Below are 15,215 nucleotides of genomic sequence, written 5' to 3'. Positions count from 1 at the left end.
TAAAAATTGTCTGAAACCCTTCAAGATGAAAAATGACACAAATTTTTGATGTTCTTCAAAGACAACCAACAATGCTTTTATACTTGTTTTGGGGATTATGGGAATCATATATATATATATATATATATATATATATATATATATATATATATATATCACAACTCATATGTATATTTGTACATTAATGTACATTAAAATTTTCATTTAATCATCATAACAAAGTCAACCTCCTAAAACAATAACATTTAATTTCGTACATCACACCATGAGATTTTGTAAATCCTGACCTATTTATTTATATTAGAAATAAAAGAATTGTATTGTCAAGTTAACCATGGACTAATTGTGGTCTCTTTCAAAGTTTTTGTGCTCAAAGATGGTGAAAAGGAGAAAATTAGTCGGTACATGTTTTTAGGTTAAAGAGAGCATCAGTAAGCTTGACATAATACTGTCACATCAAATTTTTATGTACCATATAAGCTTTTGGCATAAACATGTACATCTTGTAATTATTGAGGAGTGGTGGTAATGCCATTTAAATATGTTTGATTTTGGAAAAAAAATACAAAAAATAATAATAAATTAGAGAGCACCAATCAAAACAACCACACACACATTCTCTCTCTCTCTCTCTCTCTCTCTCTCTCCCTATATATATATATATATATATATATATATATATACATATATATATATATATATATATATATATATATATATATACTCTAATAAATAAATAAAAAATTTATCACTTCTCACACTCTCATTTAATTTGCTAAATATCATTTTGTGGTTATTTTGAATTAATTTTTTTCCACATGTCACTTTATAAGTTTTTTTTTTTTTTTAAATTTCACATAATATTTTAATGTAATCATTGCAATAAATGTAGTAATAAATGGATATCAATGTCACTAATGAACTTACCTTTTCATTTTAAAATTCTCAAAATTAAAGCTCGTTATTTTTTTTGTTTATTTATTTAAATTATTTGTTTAAATTTAAAAGATAAAAAACATTTTCATTATACTAATTCATTATTTTTATTATTTTCTTATAAATTCAAAGTTCTCAAATATTTGGACATTTATATTTAATTTTATTTTTTAAATTAATCCATGTAATACATGGGTCTCACAACTAATATATATATAAATATATATATATATATATATATATATATATATATATATCCATATTCTAATAAATGAATAAGTTTATTCTTCTATTGACAAGTGTCACAATATTAGAAATCCTTATTAATATTATATATCACCTATCAATGCACTTGTCAACCTATTAATTATTTATTTCAAATTTTAAATTTTAAATTTACCATTCTAATTATATTAAATTAATAATTGACTGGGTGTGAGACCCATGTATTACATTAGTTTATTTAAAGGAAAAACTAAATACAAAATTCTAGACATTTGAGAAGTATGAATATATATGAAAAGTGATAAAATATTGAATTATTAAATTTAAAGTGTTTTTTTCTCTTTTAGATTTAAAGAAAATAATTTAGATAGATAAATAAATAAAGAAAATTAATAAATCTTTAATTTAGTAATTTTGAAATTAGGAGGAAAGTTCATTAATGAAATTGATATACATTTATTATTGCATTTAAATACTATCTACAATTTAATAAAATGAAAAAACCATAAAATGACATGTGGAATAAAAATTAATTTAAAATAACTATAAAGTTACATGTGACAAAATAAATGAGAATGTGATATGTGGCAAGGATCTTCATTTTAAATTTTAAATTTTAAATTTCACACCTTAATTATATTAAATTAATAAAACTAGAATAAAAAATAAAACTAATTTATATATATATATATATATATATATATATATATATATATATATATATTATAAGGTGATATAGTTTCATGTATTTATTTAAATCAACGATTATAATTTCATATAAATAAAATAATCTCTTAATTAATAATTTATTTAAAATATTTTATTTGAAATAATTGATTAATAATTTGAACTTTTTACAATAAAAGTTTAATTAATTTTATAACTGTGGTTCTCACGGGTTATAAACAAATATATATATATATATATATATATATATATATATATATATATATATATATATATATATATATATAGAGAGAGAGAGAGAGAGAGAGAGAGGTAGGTTCAAATGTTTCTCACATCTATTGTGTGCTAGAATGCACCAATAAGAATTTAGTATTAATTATATGTATATTAAATGTTATCCATACTTATAGCTCATTTTTATGGAAACTAATTAAATTCGTCATTAATGTCAACAATAATATTCTTTTAGAATGAATTCATATCTAGAAGAATGAGAGTGTATTCCAGCAGAATGAGAGTGTATTCTAGTAGAATACACTCTCGTTCTTCATATTTTAATGCAACTTTATTGTATTTTAAGTGAGTGGGTCCTGAAACAAAATACAAACTCATATATAAAAACCTAGATGTGAATTCATTCTGAAAGAATGTTATTGCTAACATTAATGACGGATTTAATTAGTTTCCATAAAAAGAGAATTATAATTATGGATATCATTTAATATACATATAATTATGGAAATATTTAATATCTATATTTATTTAATTAAATAATTATTTAATTTACTAAATTTCTATTGGTGCATTTTAGCACACAATAAATATAAGAAACAAAATAACCTAGTCATATATATATATATATATATATATATATATATATATATATATATATATGTATATATATCTAGTTTATAACCGGTGGGAACCACGAGTTATAAAATTAATTAAATTTTCATAATAAAAATTTATAATTATTAATCAATTATTTTAAATAAATTATTAATTAAGAGATATATCAAATTTTTAAAGTTATTATAACTTCAAATTTAACATATGATTAGAAAATGTACATTTGAAATTTGAAATAAGTTGTATTAGAGTGATACTTGGCAAATGGATATTAAAACTATTTATTTATTAGAATAGAGATATATATATATATATATATATATATATATATATATATATATATATATATATATATATATATATATATATATATATATATATATATATATATAGCATGTCATAAATAACTAATGTAAACAATATGACTACTAAAACTTTTTTAAAAGAACCATTAAAATTAGAAGCATAACCCACACTTAAAAATAAGTTTTCTAAAACTAGTTTTGAGTAAGTCACTATCGAATGTTGGATACGCTACCATTTTTGTAAATCATTATGTGTTCAACATGCATATTTTATTCTTCCACATTTTCTAACGTACGACAAATTTATAAATGTTCAGTTCTAGCTATGAATTATTAATAGCCTCTTATAATGAAGTTTAAAATTATATTCTTTCAAATAAATTTATTTGCCAAAACTTATGAAACCTTTCATCGTATGTTGCAACATAATATATGTTGTCATGGATAGTTTCGTTGTTAATCATCATTATGACTCGTCCCAAATTCAACCTATTAATGACTTTGTTATCTGCAAAGCTTAGTCGTTATTTATATGAATTTGTGTTTTCCTCAAAATTTTATAGCGTTAAAATGATGTAGATTAAAATTTGATCAACACTACCTTGCTTATTACAATGGATTCATTCACGATGATGAGATGAGCATTTATCCCTTATGTCATATGCTAGTTTCTAACTATAAACGACGACCCGAAAAATCACTTTTAAACATGGGTGTTGTAAAGGATATTGTTGCATGTTACATAGATAATAATTAAATATTTTGTATATTTTGTTTCTACACATCATCCTATAAATTTTAAATGTTGATATATGTCGAATTTAATGAAATTAATAATGTTTTAATACATTTATCACCATTTAACACAGGTAGGAGGATGAATATGTCTTTTTTTTTTAAACGTCAAATCTAATTTACTCTTTAACTATTCTTTAATTCCACTTATGTCCGTTGCCGGAATGTAAGAGTATATTTAATTTCTATACATATTTAACATATGCCTTTTAAAGAAAATATGTTACATTTACTAGGTGGATTTTTAATGATAAGAGTCTTAACCAAGATTAGTTATGTTAAATTATCTATTAATTAGCATTTTAACTCATGCAATAAGTTAACTTTTATTACTTATCGAATGTAATAGAAGATTTATGTTCGCGTAATGGCAGGCATCAATCACAACGACACTCGAATGTAGTCTTGGTGTAAAGGGTTTGGTATTTTATTTATGTAACCAAATTTCCTACACATTTTAAGATTCGGAAGTTGTAATAGACATGTGCATAGTATGGCACATTTTAAGATTCGGAAGTTGTAATAGACATGTGCATTTATGTGCTTTGTAAAGACCATCGACGGAGGGAGTATGGGGCAGGTGCTCCACCTACCCCGACTCTTCTTATATATTTTTACCAAGATAACTTCATTAAACTAAAACCAACAGAAATAATGCTTGCTCACATTTTGAAAAGAATAAAGGCAACACACTAAACACGGCAAATATATCCATCTAGGTTTTAACTATATTTTTTTAACTAGGTTAATACCTGTGGAAGCCACGGGTTGAAAAAAACAACATTATTGATAATTTAAAATGATAAAGATTAATCAAAGATTTATAAAAATTTATTCGTTTATAAAGATAGAAGTTTTGTCAATAACTAATAGTTCAACTTTTTCGGTTTATTTTAGGAATATTATTCTTGGGAATATATGTAGTTTAATGAAAACCTATTCATATCTACTTTAATAAATGATGTTTTTTTTTCCACTTGTCACACTCTCATTCAATTTGTCAAATAACTATATTTTTTTTAACAATGTTAATACTTGTGGAAACCACGGGTTGAAAACAAAAAACATTATTGATAATTTAAAATGATAGTGATTAATCAAAGATTTATAAAAATTATTAATTTATAAAGATATAAGTTTTGTCAATAGCTAATAGTTCAACTTTTTTCGTTTATTTTAGGAATATTATTCTTGGGAATATTTGTAGTTTAACAAAAACTTATTCATATCTACTCTAATAAATGAAAATCTTTTTGCCACATGTCACACTCTCATTTATTTGGTCACATGTCATTTTGTGGTTATTTTCAATTAAATTTTTTTCACATGGCATTTTGTTGTTTTTTTCATTTTATCCAATTCCACATAATATTTAAATGTAATAATTATAATAAATGTAATAATAAATGCAAATCAATTTCAATAATTGACTTTCCTTTTGATTTAAAAATTTGTAAATCAAAACCTCATTAGCTTCCTTTGTTTATTTATCCAAATTATGTGTTTAAATTTTAAAAAGAAAAAAACACATTAATTTTAATAATTCAATAGTTTTTAAATTTTCTTATAAATTCAAACTTTTAAATGTTTAGAATTTCATATTTAATTTTTTCTTTTAAATGAACTCATATAATAAATGGGTTTTACACATAGTCTTCTCTAATAAATGAATATTTTTTTTTCACTTGTCACACTCTAATTCAATTTGTCAAATGTCATTTTATGGTTATTTTGAATTAATTTTTTTTTCCATATGTCATTTTATGAGTTTTTCTATTTTATTAAATTTTACATAAGATTTTAATGTAATAGTTTTAATAAATGTAGTAATAAATGGATATCAATTTTATTAATGAACTTACATTTTAATTTCAAAATTTCTTTTGTTTATTTATTTAAATTATTTGTTTAAATTTAAAAGATAAAAAAATATTTTCATTATAATAATTCATCATTTTTCTTATTTTATTATAAATTCAAAGTTCTTAAATATTTTGACATTTATATTTATTAATTTTTTTAAATTAACCCATATAATACATGAGTTTCACAACTAGTTTCTAATCTATTTAAGTTTTTTCTTTTGTTAATTGTAATTGTTTTGTTTATTTATTTTTAACGTTTATATGTCATGTGATTTTTCATTCTCAACGTTTTTATTTATACTTCGGAAGATCAGTCACCACAATATGATTGAACATATAAGTATTCACAAATATAACCAATTTAACCTTAAAAAGTATTTGCCGGCCATTTAACAATTCGCCAATAAACATGGGCCATAAATCTACAATATAAAATATCAAAATTTTTGTGTACATTTTTAAAACAAATATTAGATATGTACTCGTATCATTCTAATGAAAGTGGGTTCCTTTAACACCAAAGCAATTCAACCGGAGAATACCATCTGCATCGTATTGATAAGAATATTAGATAAACGCTTACGCAATTTTTGGTAAAGGTTGAGTTCCCAATTTATGAAATCAGATTTTTCAATTGCTAATATATATATATATATATATATATATATATATATATATATATATATATATATATATATATATATATATATATATATATATATATATATATAGACACACACACATATACACACACTAGCCGTTTACCCGCGCCAAGCGACGGGTGCGAATAGTTTTTTCAGAAATTTGTTTATAGAGGCGATTAGTTTTTTGCGTAAATAGTTTACTACACCAAATATATGTTCAACGTTCACTAACAATAAAGAAATATACGACTCAATCCAGTCAATTCAGACCTATCCACAACAGTACAATGCTATAATTATTTACTTTAAATAGCAACCAAATTATAATAAATGAAAAAATAATAGTTTATATGTAATACTTGGACATGATACATAGACACCAAATTATAGAGCTGCTTATCAAGAAAATAATATTATAAAACAAAAATAGCATGGTATTAAGGCTTAAAAACAAAAGTAGCATGCTAAAATTCCGTATGCAAATTGCTATATACTACTTACAGCTCATGTAAATAAAGAATTTTCATATGGAAATTGCTATACACTCCTCACACATGATGTAAATAAAGAAAACCCATAAACTAAGGTCTCAACAATTCTTGACAGAATATCAATTTCATCGTAAAGGTGGAGATCTGTAAACTTTCTTGAACAAAATTGTAAAAGAAGTGACTTGATGTTACTTTTAAATTCTCCATTATTTGATTCAACATTTCCACGATCCAAATATTCTTTAACCTGTTGAAATCACAAAAGAAAAACATTGGTGAGGTCAAGGTAGGGAGGTCATGTTGGTCGTGGTTAAGGTTAGCGGTGGTGGTGAGGTCAACACTAATCTCTTTGTTAGATTTAAGCTAATTGTTTAATTTGTAACTCTGATTTTTCAAAAAAAAATAAATAATAAGAATAAAAACAATACGTAATTGGTCAAAACTTATGAAGCATTATAATCAAATATTTTAAACTTTTGGAAATAAATGAAAAAAAATATCGAACAACAAAATATATCCATTAAAACATACAATTCAGAAATTACATTATGATGAAATATTTTCTATCACTACCATATCTTTTTTCACCATAGAACTGACAAAGCGAAATGAACTTTTGATACCATTAAAACCAAAAAATACTAATCATTTTAAACAATAGAAACAGAACTTTAAAAAATTAATTGGAAAAGATGTTAAAGTAAATCATTCATGGTCCATTGATCAATTCAAACAACAGAAAAACAAAGACAAAGACCCTTAAATCGATAAACAAAAACTTATTTGCACAACCAAAAGAACAAACACACCAAAACTTACATTAAATTTAAAAGAAGATTCATGCTTTCCATACTCCATTGTTTCCATAATTAAATAAAAGCTAGCATGATCCAAAGGGAAAGATAGAAGCCAACAGCACCGGAACTTGTATTTAAAATCACCTAACTAAGCTCCCAAATGTATAAAATCTTTGCCATTTGTTGGGATCTGTACATAAAAATGTTTGTTTCTTCCCAAAAATGGTAACAATTCCATGGCAAAGGAATAATAAATAAGAAAGAAACTTACATTGACATTATAATTATAAACTGGTAGATAATCTAAGGATAACTTTCACGATCGCTAAACACAAACCTTTCACTTTGAAATTGTAACACCAACTGTTGTAATCAAATCAATGAAAAGAGGGCACAAAACAGAAGAACAAAAGCTTTACCAAACATTATGGCTAAGGCTACAAATGATGATATACGTTCTTATGTCACTTACTCATTGACCCTGATTACCGGTACAACTTTATCGTACCCCCATAACGAATAAAAAGGTTATCCTTATTAGTTTACAGGTTTAACCTTTGTGGAGCTCGTGTCTGATGTCGCTCTCACTGATTTTGGTTGCTATCATTATACACAAACTCATCAAAATCATTTGCACAACTGCCATCTTTATCTATATCCACCATTATCTGATTAATCTGTTGAGAAACAAAGGTTTCCAAGCAAAATTTTATTCCATAAACAACATGATTTATCCTCATAAGTAAAATATATATTCATATCAATCTTGATATCAAGGTAGTCTAAATGATATCAAAATCAAAATATAAAAATTTGAATGGTTATCAATGCATACATATATGATATCTTAACAATAGAAACTCTTAAAGGAAACTCTTGAATTTTATCTCAAAAAAAAATCTTTACAAATGAACTCAAATACATATTTAAACATTTTCTTTTTGAAGGAAAAATAGAAAAAACAAAAGCAATATAGAGTACTGTTTCACCGTTGGGATAAGCAAGCATTCTCAGCACAAAAATCATCAATGACCATAAATGATTACTAATTAGCTTCAAATCGGCACCATCAATGATTAGAGATAAGAAATTAGCTTATTGTAAACTACTTAGCAGGGCATGAAGTATGAACTACATTTATGATTATCAATGACTCTTGATAATAATAAATTCTTGCTTTATTGATGGTCATCTAACATCTTTTGAACCATATAGAGAAAAAAATACTATGTGTTAAAAGTGGATTCAAAAGGTAAGAAACAAAAGACAAAGAGACTTGTGAATATGTCAATTTTAATAATGCATAAGAAACACACCTGAAATCCAATTCCCTTGACACCACCATCAAACCGAGGAATTATAACCCCATATTTGGTGAATCTGATATAAAACAAAAATAAAATTGTTAAAAAATCACATGCTTAATCGTGATCAATTCGAGTTTGGGAGTGAATCCAAAGCCAATACACAAAATTGAAAAGTTCAAAAACCCAAAAGAGAAACAAAACTTAAACAATATATCAACTTAGGGCTAGATAACATAAATCGATTTAGGGTTCTTACCTAGTACTACACAGACAAATGGTGTCGCTGGCTCAACCACCATCACCACACACCACAAACATCACCACCTCCAAAACCTTCTATAATAGCGATGGTGATGGTCTTGAAGGTGGTGAGTGGTTCGACAGTGGTGGTTGGTGAAGGCTTCAATTTTATAAGATGAACAACCTCACAACAAAACCTGAAAAAACTGAAATCGGGCATAACAATAGATCACTATAAAAACCCAAAAATATGCTAACCTTGATATGTTGAAGGCTTTAGCTTTATAAGATCAAGCTCAAAATCAATCACGATTGGTCTGTATTCATATTTCGATCTCTATTTCCTTCAATTTTTAACAAATGTGAAAGATTAACCTTTATCTGCTTTGAGGGTCAGAGAGAGAAGAGTGAGAACAAAAGATGCAGGCGATATATGATTTGGTGGTGGAGAGAGAGAGGAGATGAATGAGAAGAGAGTTAGCTTTATCCATTTACATACCTTCCGGCTTTTTCTCCCCAAATTCATAGTTGTTCAAAATAAACATCAGCTCATATATAATCAGATACATAGACATAAACATATGATAAAATAGAAAATCAAAAGAAAAAAAAAGAGATATTAAAGGGAATGGTGGAAGGTTATGCAATGGTTGTTGCTAATCAACCTCAATCAATGATTTTGAAAGGACGCGAGGTTGAGAAAGACAGGCTATGTAGATACTAAATGGAATTGAATCTATAATTTGATATGAGGATAAATAGTTCAACTGAGAGATGAATAGCTCCTGATATAGGGAAGATGGTTGAGAGATTTTTGCCTGGATTAAGGAAGGATCAAATAACCAATTCAAAAACTTGCGATATGGTGGGGAGGTTGTTGGGCGGGATATGGAATGGATGCAAACGGAGTCAAGATCCATCCGGGTTTAATACCTATGTTTGACTAAATAAGACTCATTCAAACGATAATAGACAGACTTTTTCTGCATGCATAAATTCATTGTATATACTGCATAAGGTCTTGTACCTCTTAAAATTCAGCAAAACATGCTAAATGCTTATTAAGGTATCACTAGTACAAAAATGACCTATGGTCACACTTTCCGAAAAACGGCCTGTGACGCTTTTTCTTAAAAGTGTGGCCAAAAGTCACTAAAAAAATTTAGAGACTGTTTTTGGATACATTTAAATTAGATTGTGTGGCCATTATATAGACAATCAAAACTTTTACGACACTTAATTATACCAAATGTGACAAATATTAGTCACACTCGAACACTGAGGCCATAGGTCACAATCAACCACATATATCGATTAAGATTGTCACACTTTTTTTATGAGAGACAGTAGATAAAATTATCGTCACATGAGTTAGTTCTCTGTGTGTCTATAACCTGTTGCCTTTTTAGCCACATAACAGACAAAGTAGCTAAAAGGTGACAAATATTGGTCACACTAATTATTTGTGTGTCCATAGGGCGGTTCTATACTAGTTGTATTTAGTTTACGCAAAAAATTAAAAGAAGTTACTATTGGTTACTTATGGTCATGTACCTTTTAATATGTATGTCAAAATATTATGAATTGACTTTAAGAATAAACAAATAATGTGTGTGTAGGTAGCATTTAGTTACGTTTACAGCTATTATATGTGTCTATATGTAAATATAGTCATAAAAGAAAAATAATGTCTTATCGTTATAATTAGGGGTCGTTCATTAAATATGTTACTTATGGTCATGTACCTTTTATTATGTGTGTCAAAATATTATGAATTGGCTTTAAGAATAAACAAATATTGTGTGTGTAGGTAGCATTTAGTTACATTTACAGCTATTATATGTGTCTATATGTAAATATACTCATAAAATAAAAATAATGTCGTCTTGAATAAGAGTTATAAGAAAGGACCAAATTGCCCTTTTTGTCATCTATTTTTTTAATTGCACCAGATAATACACCATAATAAACGAAAAGATTACAAATTATTTTAACAGAATATTATGATAAATAAATGAAATGAATACAACATAACTTGTGTAACATTGCATAACGAAAGTACATTGCTATTACATGCAGCTTATGTTATAACATGTGTAACAATATAACAGTAAAAAACCGAAAAAAAATATGTTTGAGTTATAACAATATTACACCAGAATAGTTTGATGGTATAATATGGTAAAAAAGATATTAACTAAAGTACATCGTCATTTTTTGTCATTTTCTTATTCTCCACATAACGCTATGCTCAAGGTTTGGCCTTTCCCTTCTACAAACAAAAAAATAAAGATCATTAAGTGTTAAAAGAAGGAGAAATATTATAGCTACAAATGTAATTAATGACATTAAGAAACACGTACCGTACGTATAAGAATATCGTGACAATCAGTACGAAAATAATCATTTTCCTTCTGCAAGTCAAGTGTGTCTACACGTGGCAATATGTTATCATTATGAGGAACAATAGTACTAAATTCTTCATCTACATCTTCATATGTATCTCTGTAATTTTTGGGAGGTGTCTTGAACACAATAGACATTTTTTGATCGAGTGGGTCTGTCACGTAAAAAACTTGTTGATCTTGTGAGGCCAATATGAAGGGATCACCTTTATGGCCTAATCTTTTTAGTTCAACTAGTGTGTACCCCAATTTATCCCTTTTTACCCCATTTCTATTGTCAACCCAGTCACACATGAAAATTGGAATTCTTTTAAAATGATAATCTAGTACCCATATCTCTTGTAAAACACCATAATAAGTGTTTTTGGCATATGTTACAACTTCTTTACTGATGTGTGTGTCAGTTGCAACAACACTAACCCCACTGTTTTGGTAAACTTTACCTTCACGAGCTTTTGTACGAAAAGTATATCCATTAATAGCATATACATCGTATTTAATAATGTTCTTATTGGGTCCATGTGAAATCCATCTCATTGTCTCTGTTATACTTTCTCTACAGGCCCCTAACTCTCTCTCTACCTGAATTGTAATTAGATTATGAATTTAAGAAATCAAGAAAAAAATAACAAAGAACACAACATATTTGACAAGAATATACCTCCTTTCGTAACCAATGACCAAATGTTTTACTATGCTCTTGTTCTATATGTGCCTTTCGTTTAGTAGGGTGGAGATGTTCCAAAAATTCCATGTGTCGTCTGTCAATACGTTAATGTTAATATTATTATAAAAAAAACATACATGTAAAAAACCTTACTTGATATATGGGAGTACTTCAGATGTATTTTGCAATACAAAGAAATGTGCTTTGCTGAATAGTTCTGCAGAAACTTCTATCGATTTAGCAGCTGATAGAGGAGTACCGTCCGTAATAGAGCTACTATCTACACCTTTATGAATTCCACAATTGTTATGATTGTCAGGTGGAATACCAACAATATCCATCCTTTTAAGGAATTGACTAAAAAACTCAATTGTCTCTTCTGCAACATTCTCTTTTGCAATGCATCCTTCTGGTCTATTTTTGTTTAGCACGTGCGCCTTAATAACCTTCATAAACCTTTCGAATGGGTACATCCATCTAAAGAATATTGGACCGCATAATTTTACTTCCCTAGTGAGATGAACGGTTAAATGAATCATCACATCAAAAAATGATGGTGAAAAGTGTTTCTCAAGAAGACATAAGGTTACACATAACTCCTCTTGCAACTTATCGAGCTCATCCACTATGATTTCTTTGCTACATATTGATTTGAAAAAGAAACAAAACCTTGTAATAGCAACTCTGGTGGGTGGATGCATAATAGATCGAATTGCTATGGGCAAAAATTGTTGCATGAGCATGTGATAGTCATGTGATTTTAGTCCGATCAACTTCCTATCCTTTAGACTCACCAAACTAGAAAAATTAGAACGATACCCTTGAGGAACCCTTAAGTTGTATAAAGTCTCACATAATTTGTCTTTTTCCTCTTTTGTCAATGTACAACCTGCTGCGGGAAGTGTTGTATTGTTCCTTTCTATCTGAGGATGCAGCTCTGGTTTTAAACCATAATGAACCAAATCCAATCGAGCTTTATAACCATCTTTTGTCTTCTCGGGAACGTTCAAAACAGTTCCTGTTAAACTCTCACCCACGTTCTTTTCCACATGCATAAAATCTATACAATGTGGAACCAAATTGTCGGGCCAATACCTTAGTTGTCTATACCATATATTGAATTTCTTCCAGTATGTATTATTTTGCTGGCCCACATCTGAAGTACCCACTTGGTGTGATTTTCTCTTTTTTTTATTCATCTTCCCACCTCTTCCACTTGTTGATTGTTGGATTTCTACCTCCTTGCCCTTATTAACCTTTCCCCATTAATTAATTATAAATTTTACCCTGTTATATATCTCCTCCCCATTCATAGGTTCTGGAGAGGGTGAGAACTCTTGTTGTCCATTAAATGCCTTCTTTTGTCTTCTGAACGGGTGATCATACGGTAGAAATCTTCTATGACTAGCATAACTCTGCTTATTCGATTCAGGGAGTCTAATGCAGTGTGTCTCTTCACCACACACAACACAACCTTGAAAACCGCTGTATGGGCAACCACTTAATGTACCTAAAGCAGGATAATCATTAATAGTCCACAACACAACTGCACGTAGTTTAAAATGCTCTTGTGCATATGCATCGTATGTTTCAACTCCAAAATCAAATAATAATTGCAGATCATCAATAAAAGGTGCTAGGAACACATCAATATCGTTTCCTGGTGTTCCCGAAATCAATAACGAAAGCATGATGAACTTTCTCTTCATACACAACCATGGTGGAAGGTTGTAAATGACAGTTAAAACAGGCCAAACACTATGACTCCTATTTCCTCTGTTCACATCAACCCCGTCCACCGAAATCCCTAGTCGCAAATTTCTTGGTTCGCTAGCAAAATCAGGATATTTGTCATCAATGGCAGCCCATGCTGGTGAATCAGCTGGGTGACTTAAAACGCCAACATCCACCTTTCTTTCTGTTGCGTGCCATGTGAAATCTTTTGCAGTTGTCTTAGACTGAAAATGACGCTTGAAGCGCGGAATAATTGGAAAGTACCACAAACATTTTGCAGGAATATTGTTGTAAATTTTATTTTTTTGTTCATCAACCTTCCATCTTGATTTACCACAAGTAGGACATGCTGCCAAGTCTGTGTATTCGTTTCTGTAAAGTATACAATTGTTGACACATGCATGTATCTTAGTATACCCTGAACCCATTGCCTTAAATGCTTTTTTCGCCTCATATGTACTACTGTACATTTTGTTTCCTTCTGGTAACATGTTTTTTTTATCAAAACTAATAATTCTGTAAAGCACTTATCTGATACTCCATACTTACTCTTCAAGTTGAGTAGTTGAATGATTGCAGATAACTTTGTGAAATTATGACACCCTGTGTATAGGGGCTTCTCGACATCCTCTATCAGTTCTCTAAACTTATCAGGGTTCCCAATAAAATTTTCTTCTACAGCTTCAACCATCTCTACTGTTTCTGCAGCATCTGTTGGCATTTCTGTGTTCATGTTCGTGGAATCTACATCGTTTGACGTATCCATGTCAAAATTATGTTCATATACATAACTTCTTGGTGGTTCTTCTGTTTCTCCATGCTTATTCCAATTTGTGTATGTTTGATCAATTTCATTCCTGAATAGATGATCATCTACCACATCCATCGAATGAGATATGTGGTTTACACACTTAACACATGGACATGGAATTCTTATCTTTTTTTTGGTATCTGCAGGATCCATATGTTTAGAAATCTTGTAATTGTGCACTGCATATTTGATAAATGTTGCAACACCTTTTACATAGGTTTCTGATGTTCTGTATGCTCCCATCTAAGACTTATCCATATTCAGCTTACAACAGCGTCAACAAGCAATATACGTTTCCTGTTTATTGACCCATTTTAACAAACAGTTGGTGTGCATAAACAAAATAGATCACATTACTAATAAATCCAATATCTTGAAAGAAAAAAACTTGTTAACTCAAAATAAAATATAATTACACACATCATGACCCAACGAGATAACAAATATTCATATTATG

At 28.2% G+C, this 15,215-nt stretch overlaps 1 protein-coding gene and 1 long non-coding RNA gene across 2 annotated transcripts; both read right to left on the bottom strand.

Moving 5' to 3' along the window:
- Positions 1-8,217: 8,217 nt before the first annotated feature.
- LOC145168607 (uncharacterized) lies at positions 8,218-9,197 on the bottom strand. The gene is made up of 3 exons (XR_013741958.1): positions 9,158-9,197; positions 8,911-8,974; positions 8,218-8,271 (listed from the first exon to the last, which is right to left on the bottom strand). It is a non-coding gene; the product is annotated as an uncharacterized LOC145168607 (long non-coding RNA).
- Positions 9,198-11,392: 2,195 nt separating this feature from the next.
- Positions 11,393-15,001, bottom strand: LOC145105353 (uncharacterized). The gene is made up of 6 exons (XM_079042478.1): positions 14,497-15,001; positions 13,569-14,428; positions 12,367-13,469; positions 12,208-12,307; positions 11,505-12,128; positions 11,393-11,413 (listed from the first exon to the last, which is right to left on the bottom strand). Exons 1-6 carry the CDS (start codon positions 14,999-15,001, stop codon positions 11,393-11,395), a joined length of 3,213 nt encoding a protein of 1,070 aa, XP_078898604.1.
- Between the last annotated feature and the right edge of the window lie 214 nt (positions 15,002-15,215).

Source organism: Lactuca virosa, chromosome 4 (assembly GCF_052849685.1).
Source record: "Lactuca virosa cultivar CGN04683 chromosome 4, Lactuca_virosa_CGN04683_v6, whole genome shotgun sequence".
Lineage (NCBI taxonomy): Eukaryota > Viridiplantae > Streptophyta > Magnoliopsida > Asterales > Asteraceae > Lactuca > Lactuca virosa.
This window is presented reverse-complemented; position numbering and strand designations above follow the sequence as displayed.

Coding starts and splice junctions, on each gene's coding strand:
- LOC145105353 (XM_079042478.1), bottom strand. CDS start 15,001: ATGGGAGCATACAGAACATCAGAAACCTATGTAAAAGGTGTTGCAACA. Junction 13,470..13,568: donor CGTTCAGAAGACAAAAGAAG/GCATTTAATGGA, acceptor TAATGGGGAAAG/GTTAATAAGGGCAAGGAGGT. Junction 12,129..12,207: donor GTCATTGGTTACGAAAGGAG/GTATATTCTTGT, acceptor ATTACAATTCAG/GTAGAGAGAGAGTTAGGGGC.